The sequence below is a fragment of the Vulpes vulpes genome, chromosome 11 (genome assembly GCF_048418805.1).
Source record: "Vulpes vulpes isolate BD-2025 chromosome 11, VulVul3, whole genome shotgun sequence".
In the NCBI taxonomy this organism is placed as follows: Eukaryota; Metazoa; Chordata; class Mammalia; order Carnivora; family Canidae; genus Vulpes; species Vulpes vulpes.
Genome location: NC_132790.1, coordinates 14,727,010 through 14,743,405, shown reverse-complemented (window position 1 = coordinate 14,743,405; position 16,396 = coordinate 14,727,010). Strand labels below are relative to the sequence as shown.

Sequence of the window (16,396 nt, the reverse complement as noted above, 5' to 3'; positions counted from 1 at the left end):
TGTGTCTCTCATGAATAGATAAATAAAATCTAAAAAAAAAAACTAAAAATAAAGACTGTCATGAGATAATACCAAGTGGCAAAAACACTTGGAAAAAAGTTGAAATGTTTTTTAATACACTAAGAGACAAAACTCTACATTAAAAAATTAGATATTTATTTACAGTAAGAGTATATTCAGTGATAACCCCTAGACCTGTGTAACAGTCATAATTTGCCATCTAGATGGCGTAGAGCTAGTTATTTAATTTTTCTAAATCTTAATTTCCACATCTGTAAAATGGGATTACAGTATTTTATAGGATTGTAATGAAAAGTTAAATGAGATAACAATATTTTTGTCACACCTGGTACATAGTAAAAACTCAAAATTAGCTATTATTGCTTTTTTTTTAATTATAAGTTTTTGGGGTACTTTAATTCCTGTATACACAGCATGCAGGTTTTCTTTTTTTCTCCTTTTTTATTTTTAATTAAAAAAATTGCAGTTCCCCTTTTTTCTTAATGCCAACTTCTGACTGAAGTAGTATTGCAAATAAGTACGGATGTGTGAGTGTACCTATAGATATATACACAAATGGTAGGTTAACTCACATTTTTTTCACAATTGTTATAATCATTGTCCTTAATTTCAACATATTTCCCTTGTTTAGCAACTACCATACTGTAAAATTTATTTTAGGTAGTGCGATGTTTTTGTTTACATTTTTGTAAACTCATTATATTTTAAATTTAGTTGGTCAAGGCTTAGGACTTAATTTATCTTTTCACTAGTGATAATTCAGAGTCCGGAGTCTGTCATATAGTGACTGTTTAATAATTTACTATAAAATGAATGGGGTTGTGAAAAAGGAAATTATAACAAGAAGTCATTTCAAAACAGATTTCAGAGTAGTCATTCTGACTTTACAGATAAAATAATAATACTCCACGGATAAACTTGTCCAAAGTCATAGCTTCCTTGGAGGTAGAGCCAGGATTGTAGCTTGTGTGTCCTCTGTAGCACCCAGCATTCCACAGGTTTCCCTTCATTAGGTCAGTAACATAGCTTTCCTTGATTACTCCCCTTAAACTGTAGTTTTGTGATGAAGCACCAGAGGGCGCGCGGTGTATGATTTGGAGTATTTTTACCACACCTAGAGCTCATTTCTAGAAATAGTGGATTTTTACCTTCCACAGGGATGTGATTTATATATATATATATATAATATATATTTATATATATACATATATGTATATATAACATGCATATGTATATATAACATATATGTTATATATATGCATATGTTATATATATATATGTATACATACATACATATGTGTTGTTATCCCTATTTAATGCCTGGTAATCATCGGCTTTATTAAATAGTGTCATAATCTCATATTGTCGCTTTTAATGCTTTGAGTTACATAAAATTTTGTGGATAGAAGGTAGCTAAAAGATTGCTTTGAGAACAAAGAGGAGTGTATTAGTGAGTAATAATAAGCAAATAGCATTTGTAATAGTAGCAGCAGCAACAATATTTATTGCATTTTATTATATTCCAGGTAATTACTCTGTGGGATAGGTGCTGAAGGTGCTAATAAGCTGAAGAAACTGCGGTCTGGACAAGTAAACTTGCCCAGGGTCACATGGTTTCATGGTGATAGCACAATTTGAAATTAGAAATGATTTTATTTCCAAGTTTCAGGGAGCCTTTTTCAATCTAAAAGTCTTAATCTACATGTTACAGTTGTCCTGGAGCCAAGAGATACTATGGATTAAATATATGGCTTTTTAAAATATGAGACCTAACCTTATGTCATTATCAACTACCTCTGTACCCCTGTCTGGAAGAAGCTGATGTTCCAAGTTGAGAGATTGATGGAACTGAGATATATTTTGATGAGAGCAGTTATAGAAGTATATACTATGGAAACATAGTAGAACAAAATTAAGTAAAGGAAGATCAATTTTCAGTGACTCTGTCTTACCCTGTTTTTATTACAATAGAATTTCTAGAAGTAGATGAATATCCAGAACATATTAAAAACTTGGTGCAGAGAGAGAGAGAATTGGAAGAACAAGAAAAAAGGCAACGAGAAATTGAACGCAATACATGCAAGGTTAGATTTCATAATTTTACTTTGAATTAAAAAGTGCTATTGAATTTTGCTTGATTGCAATTCTCATAACAAATTCATTGAGAGATTCTGTAGACAGTTATGCTATCATGATCATTAAGCAATGTAACCAACTATATTACTGAGGTAACTTATGGTTTTGTTTTATATGTTCATAAACGCTAACATGTAGTGATAATACTCAGTGCTGGTAAGGTTACAATGATATGAACATCACATTCTGCCACAAGAATAATAAACTGGTAAAAACCTTACTGCATAGAAATTGAGTAAAATTTATCAAGAGCCTTAAGCAAATTCATATATTCTTATATAATTTTCTTAAGGAAATACCTAATGAGATAACCACACATGCTATACAAACTTTGACCACAAGGACATTCATCACAATACTTTCCAAAGTAGAGAAAAATTTGAAACACCTAACTATATGTGAGTAGGAGAATGATTATTTAAGTTGTGATATGTGCTTACCAAGAAACGTACAGTTGTTAAAATTAATGTTTTTTAATTCTTTTTTTAATGAGACATAATCACTATCAATTACTGAGAAAAATAGACACAGGAGAGAATGATCTCAATTATGTTTTTTAAAAATTACAATATTTGGGGGTTCTGGGTGGGTTGGTCAGTTAAGCAACAGACTCTTAATTTTGGCTTAGGTTGTGATCTCAGGGTTATGAGATTGAGCCCCCTGTTGGGCTCTACATCGACTGGGAGTCTGCTGGAGATTGCTCTCCCTCTGCCCCTCCCCCTGCCCACTCTCTTTCACTTACTCACTCTGTCTAAAATAAATAAATCTTTAAAATATTGCTGTATTTTGACTATTAGGATAAAAATGCTGTCTACAAAAGAATTATGTTTTGATTGATGACCTGCTGAGGTGATGATGATATTTTACATTTTCCAGATAAAGTTATTCTGTTTGCATCCTGTGAAACAAGTAATGATGGAAAATAAATTGGAGGTTCATAAGGATAAGACATTAAAAGAGGCAGTAGAAATGGCTTATAAGGTATGTCTAATTGTACTGTTTATAATATCGATATCTCAGATAACAGTATTAACATTTTTTCCAAAATTATTATTATTTAGTAGCAATACAAGCACTTGCAGTTATGTTCATAGCCCATTTACAGAATCTGTCTCAAGTGTGTAGTTCATACCTCTCCTATAGAACATAGAACAGATGCGTTTGAGGAATTCATTACTCTGAAAGCCAGTTCAGTTTTGTAGAACAAGAATTAGAGTTAGAAACAAAAATTCTTTTGTTCCTTTCATTAATTTAGCAGATATGTATTGAGAGCCTCCCCACAATTTGCAAATATGTTATGGTTTAGATGCTATAAAGTAAATCAGTAATATATTCAGATTATTTCTTCTGATACATTAACCAGGAGAAGGAAGCAGCTATGCAAAGAGTTAGGGAAGAGTATTTTAATAGAGATGACAGCATGTGTAAAAACTGCAGTGAGGGCTTGGCTGGCATAAAACTGAAAAAGGGAACAGTATATTCAGAGTGGCTTGACTGAGAATAGAATAGCATAAAATCAAATTAGAGACTTTGTATGAGTAGAAGTTTGCAATTTATTCTAAGAATAATGGGAAATTATTAGTGGGGTTTTGAAAGGCATTTAGAAAAGGAAGCATTCTTTAATCAGCTTGTTCTAAATGTCATCTGTAATACTTGACAAAAATATCTTTTGCCCATTCCATATAAATATTAACATCACTGAACTGAAATTAAAGTAATTAGTTAGGGAAAAAATGGCATACTACATCATTTCATTTGTAATTTATGTATAGAACCAATGAGAGAACTAAAAGTAGTACACAAGATAGCTGACATTGTTTCTCAAAGTGTGATTCATATTTGATTGTATAACTATTCTAATTAATGCCACTGTTCCTTACTAAACTATAAGTGATTACAATGGCAAAGAGTGTTTTGGTTTGGCTCACAGTCGCATTTCCAGTACTTTACCTGGTATGCAGAAGACTCAGAATTTGGATGGGTATGTGGATGAGTAAATGAATGACCAAATAGTAAAATGGATGGATGGTTCTGGATTTACCTCATTAAAAGTAAAAATCCTTTAAACACAGTGATGGACTCTAAGTATCATCTTTGCAAAACAATAGTGAAGCCAAATGAGACTAAAATGGAGAAAACATCTTAATTAAACTGTTTTACAATTAGTGATAGCAGTAACCGTAGTTTATGTATTCCAGCGGTTTTTAATCCAGGAAGGAAAAAAATGTCTTAAAAATAAGAAGTAAAAGTTCATAAATAGTCAAATGGAAGAGAGAAATAAGTCAGTCTTATGTACCAGAAAGAGATCTCTATCTTTGGGGAGAATTGAGGGTGAGGGTGAATGTGTCAGTGGGGACACACCGCAAGGCTTACTGTTTTTCTTTTTCTTTTTCTTTTTTTTTTTTATTATTTATTTATGATAGTCATACAGAGAGAGAGAGAGAGAGGCAGAGACATAGGCAGAGGGAGAAGCAGGCTCCATGCACCGGGAGCCTGATGTGGGATTCGATCCTGGGTCTCCAGGATTGCGCCCTGGGCCAAAGGCCCAGGCGCCAAACCGCTGCGCCACCCAGGGATCCCGCTTACTGTTTTTCTTAAAAATCATAATCACAGACCATAAATAAGTATAAAATACTTTGAAGTAGTCCCATGTGTCTCCAGGCCATTTATTTTTCACTTAAGAGATGTTGCATCCATAGTATGTCATCTACCAGTGATGTGAGCTAGGGAGAAATTGATGAAATTCCTGTGCCCTGAACCATAGGGACTCTGGAGGCTCATATGGAAAGGGAGTTGAAGAGTGGTACATGGGAGACACCAAAATTGTGGCCTCTGTGGTGGCTCTCCAAGGCATGCTGTTCCCCTGCGCTTAGCAGAATGGTTAAACCCAAACATGTGAGCTGCCAGTTCTTCTCCAGGTTGGGTTAAACAGAAGCCTCATATTCTCACTGATGATTCTCCCGTGTTTCAGTTTAGCGATTATAGAGCAGTAGCTTATAACACATAGATTTTTAGTCTATCTAAAGTTTAGAATGTTAACTTTCTTTAAAACCAGATGTCTTTAAAATTTGTTGATGCATAAATTGTATGATTTGGGGGATAATGAAATGATGATTATTTAAAAATAGCATTGGCATTGTGCCTTTAACTTTGATGTCTTTGGCTTGATGCAAATCATAAATATATGAATTTTGTTAGGAGCTATTGGTAGTGCAGTTAAACATCAGACTAAAATACTGTATATATTTTTTTCTTGTTTCTTGGGCATTGTTTCCTTTTAGATGATGGATTTAGAAGAGGTCATACCCATGGATTGCTGTCGCCTTGTTAAATATGATGAGTTTCATGATTACCTTGAACGATCATATGAAGGAGAAGAAGATACACCAATGGGACTTCTACTAGGAGGAGTCAAGTCAACATATATGTTTGATCTGCTACTGGAGACGAGAAAGCCTGATCAGGTTTTCCAGTCTTATAAACCTGGAGGTAAAGAATTTTATGGTATTTTTAAGTTGTACTAAACTTAAAATTTGCATGAGAAGGTTTTTTGCTACTAAAAATGAGTTTAATTTTAAATTTTATATGTTCTTAAAATGCAGAATAATTTTAATAGGTTAGGAAGTAGTGAGCAACAAGCTTGCAATGAGGTTCTAGATTACTTTCAAAGAGCTATGCACAAATTTTTTTAAAATAGGGTTTTTTTTTTTCAAGCTTATAGTTTTCAGTGGGATTTTTCTCTTTTAGTACTCCCTTCTCTCCTCCTGTTTCTCAACCCTCTCTATTTATAGGAGAGACCCTGGTCCAAGAAAAGCATATTCCCATAAAGTTTCAGAAGTAGAGTCTATTTTTCAGGGCCTCCTTGAAGAGGTGGTTTCATAAGCCATCACTGCCAACACTTTTTATTTTTCTCCATACTCTCCAGGGACTTCAGCTTTTTGTTTTGTTTTCATTAAAATCTAGTACATTCCTCAATATCTTGGGTGTTTTTTTCTTTGCTTGAGACTGATCTTAAAAGCAAATGACCACACCCCTAGCTGTACCAGGAGTAGTCCCTAAAGACAGTTACATGTCCAAAGTCTTCTAATAATCACTATATGTAAACTGTAACAAATAGAAGACAATCAAAACGTTTAGAGAATTCTTACTATTGTTGTTGTGACCCTAAATCCCTTGCATTGATTGTTAATCAGAATTCAGACTTATATTCTCTACTTTTATTCCTAAAATTTGAACTTATAAAACCTTCTACTCTTTCAAATTCTGTTCCTCTTTGGATCGATCCTACATATCTCTCCTCTCTCTCTCTCTCTCTCTCCCTCTCTCTCTCTCTCTAATCAGGGCTCCTCTTTTCTAAGTAGATTAAGTACCATATTCTCTAAAGGGCTTCATCAGTCAGACTCTGCTCTATTTATTTTTTTAAAAATATTTATTCATTCATGAGAGACACAAAGCGAGAGAGGCACAGACACAGGCAGAGGGAGAAGCAGGCTCCACCCAGGGAGCCTAACGTGGGACTCGATCCCAGGTCTCCAGGATCACGCCCTGGGCTGAAGGTGGTGCTAAACCACTGGGCCACCAGGGCTGCCCTCTGCTCTGTTTATAAAGAGTTCCTTTGGAGCATTTGCTTGCAGGTGATTTTTGGACTAGGTAACAAAAATTATGATTACAAGTGTAACACAGGTCAGGAATAAAACCACTTTTTAACAAGAACTCTCCATGTGAGTATGGATTGTAAAATTAGGATTTTACTATCCAAATATGGATTGATAAAGTATTCTTTATTTATAAATAATTAATTTTAGCAGAATATTTTGTCTGATTTCAATTAGCAACTTAGGGAAAAACTGAGGATTTATGTATACTTCATAAAAGAAATTAAAACATTTAAGCCAATGTAGTGTTTGAAGATCGTTTGCTTTCCTAGTTACTGAAAGTTCAGTTATCTACAATCTGAAAACAGAAGAGGGAGAATATAGGATTAAATTGTAAAATGAATTTAAGTGAAAAAAACAAACCATGTAAACCAAAGCAGTTTTTCTGTAGAATTTTCTGTAGGATGTAGAGAGTATTATTTTGAGGAGAGGAAGTTTTTGAGTATGAACAAGATCTGGAGTGGTATAATGAAAGTTGTTCAAAAGCAGGTAGGCTGCTATGTCCCCTTTAGAATTTGTTTTATGTTCTCTAGTTACATTTATTTAGTGTTGTGGTTTGGGTCTGTATTTTGGAACTTTGGGTGTTTTTAATAATGCTCGATAAATTTGACTGTGTTATGTTTTACAAAGAAACAAAGTATATACTTTTAAAAAATCATGTTTTGACTGTTGTTTTAAAGAGATATAGGAGAACCTTTCCATTAGCTTCATTTCTATTTCTTTTTTTAGATGTTTGTAATATGATAAACTATGAAAGAGAAGTTTTAACTTTTATTATTACATGTATAACATTGTGTGTTTATCATCTTGGTGATTAGAAAAACATTCTTTGCCATTTATTGGAAACACATTAAAAATGCAGTGCTCATGTGAAATATGTTTTAAAAATAACCTCCAGTTATGTTTTTCTGTTTTTCAAATGTGACAGAAGTGATGGTGAAAGTTCATGTTGTTGATCTTAAGGCAGAATCTGTAGCAGCTCCTGTCACTGTTCGTGCTTACTTAAATCAAACAGTCACGGAGTTCAAACAACTTATTTCAAAGGTAAGTTTTAAAATTGGTCAGTGAATATTTTTTAGTGGCTTCTCTGTATAAAGCATTATGTGATAGTTCGAGTAAGGTATAGGAATTAATATCTACTAGCAGGAGGCAAGTATAGTTAGAAGGACTCTTCAAGGGGAAGACATCAATTGACAAAAGTATGGAGGTCAGGAAGTGTGAGGTAAGTGCACATAGCAATGGCATATGGGTTTGGCTAGATCTCTGTCAAGTACATGCCTAGAAGTAGAAGGTAGTTTATTTCACAGAGAGTCTTTAAGTGGTAGACACAAAAGGATGTGCTCTATTTGACGTAGGCAATAGGAAGTAGGTTGTTTTCCTAAAAGTACAGCGGTGGTATGATGAGAATTCTACTGTAGAATGGTTGTCTAGTGACACTAGGCTAGTATTTCAAATGGATAGAGGGAGGGGAGGAGTCAGGAATGTAGATGAGGAGGCTCTTGAAATAATTCGGGTGAAGGCATAGGACTAAAATGAGAGAAGGTGTGGCTTGTTAGAATGGTATAAAAGGTGAATCTGCCAGACTTGTGATTGGTTGGAGTCAGGCAGGAAGGAGCACAGATGACCTGAGAAGTTTCAGACTTGGGTCACCACGAAGAAGCAATGATCTATTAATAGATATGGAGGGGCACATTTGACAGGGGAGGTGGTGAATTAAACATTGGCCACATTTGGTGACTTAGTGATAAAGAACATAGACTGATTCAGAATCTTTGACCTGGAAAAGTATGATGAAAACATTCCAATTTCCCCTGACCTAAAGGTAGTCCACTGCAAATAAAATGATTATACTGGTCTCTGTAGGTAACATAACTAAAATTGTTCAGGGTTCTTGAGGCCCAGGTTCAGATGCCTTCGTGTAGTGGAAATTGTTCTGTAATTGCAAGCCAAGAAGTTGATCCACTTTCTAGGCATTCATCTTACTGCAGTATTGTCTGTTATCTCATCTGGGTTTTTTTAATGCCTATTTTAACAGGGTTGGTGTTAATGGAACAAATAAATGCTTTGTGGGGGAAAAATTATAAAGTATTATATAAAAGTTGGGTTTTAAATATCATTATGTTAACAAAGCAATGACTTCTAACTCTTCTGCCTAAGTAATAATTGGAGGAGACAGATCCCGTTTTGAAGTTACATTTTACAATTAAATTTCTCAGAAAAGGACTACATTAGTGTGCTTGCTCTATATTACAGTTTAATCTAGAGTTTGAGCCCTGAGGTAGACTGCGTAAGAAACACGTGATGTTCCCTTCCCTGTAAAAGCTAATAAAATAATAATAATTTGTTGGGGAAAAATACATCTGTAGAGAATAAAGGCAGTTTCAAAATATTTTGCCAAGAAGTGCAGTGGAAAAGGTATAACTAGACTGCCTAAGAATTAGTTATCTGTAATTGTGTTGAAAACAAATCATGCTTTTAAAATGTGAATTTTTTTTGTCTGCTCATTTCTTGTGAAATTCCTATAATGACACCTCAAATTAAGGACATGTAATTTTAGAATAACTAAATTTTACTTATTAATTTAATGCCATTTTACACAGAAGAAAAATGATTTAGTGGAAGTATTAACAACTGTTCACAGAATACAGAATAACCTATCAAAAGTTAAGAAGTTAAACAGGGTATTGGTTTGACATCCGCTCTCAGTTTTTGTTTCATTGAAAGCAGATCACCTCATTTACTTTGTGCAAGTATGAGAGGAATTGAATTTTTAGTGAAAAACATTACCTTAAAAATAGTTTGAGCATACATTTGTAAGGGATGCTTTGTTTACCTAATGTACAGCATAATTAATGTGTAGGACTAAAATTTTTCCATAAATTCTTAAAAGTTTTGTAAACCTCTGCAAAAATTATTTTCTCTGAATTTTCTTTCTATTTTTAAGAACTCAGCAGTGTCTCATTGTCCACATTTCCATGTCAAGCAGAATTATCCTTGTGAGACTTTTTTTTTTTTTTTTAAATCAAATCTCTTCCATTACAGGCCATCCACTTACCTGCCGAAACAATGCGGATAGTGCTGGAACGCTGCTACAATGATCTGCGTCTTCTCACTGTGCCGAGTAAGACCCTGAAAGCTGAAGGGTTTTTTAGAAGTAACAAGGTATGTCTTTTAGTTTTTCGTTACTATTTTCTATGCTGATAATAGTAAATCAGGTTTTATATTACAAGGCTGGCCTATTGAGCTATCCACCATTTGTCTATAATTTACCTTGTTGAATTCCCCCATTCTCTCAGTAATTACCTTCTTTTGTAATCAGGTGAGATCAGGCTTCTTTCCATCCTTCTCAGTCAGTCCTGCTGGTTCTTCTGTCTTGTTCATGAGCTACCCCCACCTGCAGTGTTCTTCCCCCATCCTCCAATTTTTTTCAAGCCCCAGATTAGTTCCTGGTGAAGCCTTCCTAACTATTTCTATCCACAACTGTCCGGTCCTCTTAATTCTTGAATCATGAATTCTGTGAATTTTGTTCATTCTTGAACTTCTCCCCTAAAACAGTACCTCATGGTGAAAGTCAAACATATGCCTACTCTAGAGAGGATTGTCACTTTGAGTTCGCCCAACATTATTCCCTTTGCCTACTTATTTATCTCTGATAGAAAAAGGAAGTTCACATTGATCTGTTTGTTTTATCTCTTGATAGCATTATGTGTTCTGTCATTTATTGTTTTTCCTGTGTGTTTATTCCTAATGCCATCAGTTTACTCTGGATAAATTGCATCCAAAGTTTTCCTTGTTAGTCATGTTTTATTTATTGTCTTTTCCAGTCTCATTCATCTTAATGCAGTCTTGAGACTTTTATATCATTTAACCTTATTTAGTGTTGTCATATTAATCCCAATGTGTAATTTTTACTTACCTCTGTTTTCTTTGGATACTTTCATGCACTGCTTGTGTGCATATCATTAAAATCTCTAATCTATCCTAATAGCATTCTAGGGTGAAAAATGGGAGGGATCTCACTTTATTTCTTCTTTAAATGATCAGCTAATAGTCCTGATTTGTAGCATTTATTGAACAGTCCATTCCCGTTTGATCTATATTTAACCACCTACTTCCCCCTAAGATTATTTGAAAAACATCCCCAGATGAAATATTTTATTTATAAATAATCTTTATTATATCTCTAAAAGGTGAGAACTTTTAAAAAAACATAACCGTAATTATATTATTACATCTGGAAAATTAACAGAAATGCCTTCATATCAAGCAATCTCTAGTTAGTATTCACATTTCCCTGGTTATCTTGTAAAATTTTTTCTGATAAGATTTTTTTGTTCAAATAGGATCCAAATAAAGTCTAGGATATACCGCTCAAGTCTATTTTAACCTAAAGATCTCCCTATGTGTGTTTATTTCCTTGCCATTTTTTCGCTCTAGAATCAAGTCATTTGTCCATTAGATTTTTTTTTTTCCCTATAATCTGGATTTTGGTATTGCATTCCCAACATGTCTTTTACACGTTCCTCTATCTGTATTTGTGCTAAGCTTATTTTCCTAATGGGCAAGATATGGAATACAGAAACATTCTGAAAGTGGGCAATTCAGTAAACAAGATAATCTGCATATGCATGTGTGCATCCCAACTGTCTTGTCAGTTTTATGGCTAAAAAGACATGAACATAATATTAATTTTATTTAGTCTCCTAAAATAATACACATTCCCTTTAGAAATGTTTTCATCCCAAATTTTACAACTTACTATGCTCTATCTTGTAATGAGATGATATGAATGAGAATGAATGTCACTAAAATTAATGATGTAATGTAACTTTTTGGCTTACTGTTTAGGTGTTTGTTGAAAGTTCTGAGACTTTGGATTACCAGATGGCCTTTACAGATTCCCATTTGTGGAAACTCCTGGATCGTCATGCAAATACGATCAGATTATTTGTTTTGTTACCTGAACAGTCCCCAGGATCTTATTCCAAAAGGACAGCATGCCAGAAAGCTGGGGGCGATTCTGGTAATGTGGATGATGACTGTGAAAGAGTCAAAGGACCTGTGGGGAGCCTAAAGTCTGTGGAAGCTATTCTAGAAGAAAGCACTGAAAAACTCAAAAGCTTGTCACTACAGCAGCAGCAAGATGGAGATAATGGGGACAGCAGCAAAAGTACTGAGACAAGTGACTTTGAAAACATAGAATCACCTCTCAATGAGAGGGACTCTTCAACATCAGTGGACAATAGAGAACTTGAACAGCACATTCAAACTTCTGATCCTGAAAATTTTCAGTCTGAAGAACGGTCAGACTCAGATGTGAATAATGACAGGAGTACAAGTTCAGTGGACAGTGACATTCTTAGCTCCAGTCATAGCAGTGACACTTTGTGCAATGCAGATAATGCTCAGATTCCTTTGGCTAATGGACTTGACTCTCATAGCATCACAAGTAGTAGAAGAACTAAAGCAAATGAAGGGAAAAAAGAAACATGGGATACAGCAGAAGAAGACTCTGGAACTGATAGTGAATACGATGAGAGTGGCAAGAGCAGGGGAGAAATACAGTACATGTATTTCAAAGCAGAACCCTATGCTGCAGACGAAGGTTCTGGGGAAGGACATAAATGTATGTACTTAGAAAGAAAAAGGCTCTTTGAAACAGCACCAGTTGTTTTCTCAGTTTATATAAATTTTTAGTTGAGAAAAGAATCAGCTAAGAGTTAGGTACTTTGTTCTAAGACCACCCATAACTTCCTGGATTTTAAGAAGGTCCTCTGTTGCCTTTGCTTTCATGTTCGGTGCAGTTGTAGTAGCAAGTGTTCTTGGATGTCTGCAACACGTCAGACCTGTGACAACCGCGATGTCACAGCTCTGGGAAAGATAAGTGAAAAAAATAAAAGAATTAAGTATTTTTTAAAGGCAAAGAATTACGATAAAATACTAAGTATGAACTTAAGCAATAGCTTAAAAAGTAAATGATATACCAAAAAAAAAGGAAGAACCAGACACTAGAATTTTTTTTTTTTTTTTTTTTTTTTTTAATCAGACTCCAGGAAATTTGTTAGTCACTGATATTCACTGCCCAGGAAAAATTTTTTATTTGTGCATCCCCTTTCTTTATCCCACAGTTCAGCTAACTCCCTTCCTACATCCCTTCAATAGTCCATAAGTATCTGGGAAAGTCAAAAAGAAAAGGGGGCTTTTTTTTAACGTTCATACTTTGGGGGTAGGAAAAACAAGTTGATACTTTGAAATAAGCTCCAGGCAAAGTAAACTAGAAATTCTCCATTGTATAATCACAAAAAGATTGAAGAGATCTGTCAATTTGGGCCTTTGGGATAAGCAACAACAACAAAAACACACCAACTTTAAAATAAATAAAATTAAACTTTTATAAAAACATGAGACTAAAAACAGCCAGAGAATTAAGATAACCAGGTTCAATATAAAAAGTTTTTCTTCAGGTTTGCAAGGGATAGCTCAAATAAATACTTTGCATTAATCTTTAACAATGCAAATATTGATATTACCCCTTATATTTTTATATTTTAGTTTTCAAAACAGTTGTTTGATCTTACTTGAAGCTTCTCTGAAATTTTTAAAGCAAACATTGATATCCCCATTTGACTGATAAGAAAACTGAAGTTCATAGAGGATGAATGACTTGCCCAAAAGTACATGTGTAGCTAGTAAGTAGAAGAACCATTACTAGAATTTAAGTCTTTGAATTGAATGCCTTTGCTCCATTACCTTTGTAACAATGGGAAGGGAGTCCCACTCTTTATCCATCTGTTCATTCACCCACCCAATTAATTTTTCCTGGATCCATTCAATATGCCAGGCCCTATGTAGATTTTAGAAGTAGAGATGACAGAGATTCAGCCTTATGTTTCATCTGGTAGTGAAGGCACACAACCAGTATAAAAGTTAAGTGCTATGATGCTTATAGTCCCAAAATTTAGTCTTTTAAAAGGAAGTGGTAGAAATTATGAAATCAGTTGTGAAAATACATAAATTTGTGTTTAACTGATTAGTTCCAAATAACACTGAAACTATGTGACACCCATACATAAATATCTTCCAGAAACTCAAGTGGGAAAATAATGAATTAGTGAGCCACAGTGGAGCAGAAACTCTATAATAATGCTTTAACTTCCTATGTAGCTTTTACTTCATAAGGCTCATTAATTTTATTTCATGTAGTTCTCAATAACTGTGTGAAATTGATGTTAGACACTTATCACTGATGAAGAAACTGGCTCACACTCACTAATTTGTCAGAGGTCACACAGCTAGTCGGTCACACTGCTGGGATCAAGCTCCTGTATTCTGATTGTAAGCCTGGTATGCATTCCTCCACCTCATAACTGCTACCATTGTCGCCTACTTGCCTCACATCCTAGTAAAGGAGAAATAGCTAGTAGCTACTCTGCTTTCTTACCATCCTCAACTTTTCAAGGGCATTGGAAAAATTAGAAACAGCTCCTCTTTAGGAAAAGGTTAGAAATTCCAGTGGTTTATTTTATAATGGTATGCTGGATATTTGACTGCATGAGAGTCTCAACCTTAGGAATTTAACAAGAATACTTAGAATTGTAGTCTGAGGAGTCTTATTCCACTTTTCTGGAAATTCATAGTGGACTAACTCACTAGCGTTAATTGAAATAGTAAACATGATCAAGAGAACCCATTTACTACAGTTTACTTCAGCTTTCAGATGCTGTTTGAAAAGAAAAAATGAAAACCATGGAAACTGGTTTAGAGGGAGAGCAGTAGGGATGATAGCCAGCAACCAGGTGTTTCAGGAGTCTGTACTAAGAAAGGAACAGTTCATCACAGTTCCTCAATGATCTGAAAGTAGATGCCTGGGTAACGTGAATAATATAATACAGATTCTTCAGAGGGTTGAAATGGCAAAGTATAGTAGACAAAGAATTTGATACCTACAGAATGACATTCTGTGTACAGTATAAGCAATTAATTTAGGTAACAACTAAAATACACTTAAAGAGGTGGGGTTTTTTTTGTTTTTAGAGTTTATGTATTTAAGGAAGAGAGTATGTGAGAGAGCACAAGGGGGGGGGGGTTGCAGAGGGTTGGGGGGGGAGGAAGAGGGAGAAGCAGGCTCCCCACTGAGCAAAGAGCCTGACTCAGGGCTCAAGACTGTGGGATCATGACCTGAGCCAAAGGCAGATACTTAACCAGTGGAGCTACCCAGGCTCCCCAAAGAGGTGGTCTTTAAGCTATCTGTTACAATCCAGAAACTGTTTAAAGGAGTAATTACAGACTTTCTCTGAAAATGCTATTCTACTGTGACCTAGTTGCAGTCTGAAGGCATTCAGGTGTAAACAAGGAGGTCATGGTAATAAAAATGGCAGTGCATTTGCCCTGGAAATCCTTTGTACAAGTGAGGTTACCACCTTGTTCAAGAAATACATCAAAGAAAGGAAAGAAAAGGAAAAACCTTAAAGACATTTTGAGGTTGCAGCATAAAGAGACTGAACTCTTTAGTTTGAAGAGATAAATAGGAAAAATGGTATGATGGTAATCTCTAAATTATAATTATAGCCAATCAGTTAAGCCAACAATTTTGGCCAGGGCTGTGTTAAGCATTTTACTTATACTGACCCCAAAATACATGAGGTTATAAATACTCCTGTCTCCACTATACGAGAGGCAATTGAAGTACAGATCAGAATCCCAAATCTAATGTACAAGGAGGAGCCAGGAATTCATTCAGGCCAGGCCATTTCACTGCAATACCACTTGGTCCTAATCACCATATTGGACCACATCAAACACTTGTGTCTTCCCGTGATACATTACTACAAGTTATCACAGAAATCAAAATGGCAATAATAGCATATTATTTGAGTAATGATTTAGAATTTGCTACATTTGTCAGCAGCAATCAGCGAGACTTGTGTAATGATCCCATGAAAAAACTGGCTCAGAGACATTGGATGGCATAGTGACAGCCATTTATCAGGCAAAAGTGGTAAAGCTAAATCCAGCCATTGACTTATTATTTTTAATCAAGTAATTTTTCCTTATATTCTTCTCTCAGGAACCTGCTAGGTGGTATAAATAGAGGCTTATTTGCCAAAAGCTGCATTAACATTTAGGGGCCACTCCTTAAAGTTTAGAAATGGACATTTTAAAGAAATGAAATGCTGCCTAAAACATATATAATAAAATTCATCACGTTTATATTCTAACTCATACTTGTCACCTTTTCTGTAGCGGATCTGAATCTTAAAACCAGAAAAACAGTAAATGAACATTAATTTATTTGAAAAAGTCCACTCAAAAATTCATCAACCCGAAAGCTGGGATGACCTGAGAACATAAGCCAGGCATGTTTTAGATGTGAATTTCACAGAAAACCAAAGCCTACCCTAGAGAGAGCCTTACAGCTTATGGCTGCAGAGGAACTATGGACCCACAGCAGCATGGCAGCTTGTGTATTCTGCACGGCCTATTGTAAGAGAAAGAGAAAAATGAGTGAAGTTGTTGCTCTTTACTAGATAGAATATAAAGACCAGAGTATATAGAAATATTCCAGAAGTATGTTTATGAGTGGC

The 16,396-nt window shown here is 34.9% G+C and overlaps 1 protein-coding gene across 2 annotated transcripts in view; it reads left to right on the top strand.

The window, feature by feature from the left end:
- Positions 1 to 16,396, top strand: part of USP47 (ubiquitin specific peptidase 47) — a 118,803-nt gene that overhangs the window by 90,342 nt on the left and 12,065 nt on the right. For both annotated transcript variants that reach the window (XM_072725661.1, XM_072725660.1), the window contains 6 exons: positions 1,993 to 2,105; positions 3,034 to 3,138; positions 5,439 to 5,646; positions 7,741 to 7,856; positions 9,855 to 9,974; positions 11,661 to 12,438. In XM_072725661.1, the coding sequence (XP_072581762.1) occupies positions 1,993 to 2,105; positions 3,034 to 3,138; positions 5,439 to 5,646; positions 7,741 to 7,856; positions 9,855 to 9,974; positions 11,661 to 12,438 (1,440 nt within the window). The remainder of the gene's footprint in view (positions 1 to 1,992; positions 2,106 to 3,033; positions 3,139 to 5,438; positions 5,647 to 7,740; positions 7,857 to 9,854; positions 9,975 to 11,660; positions 12,439 to 16,396) is intronic.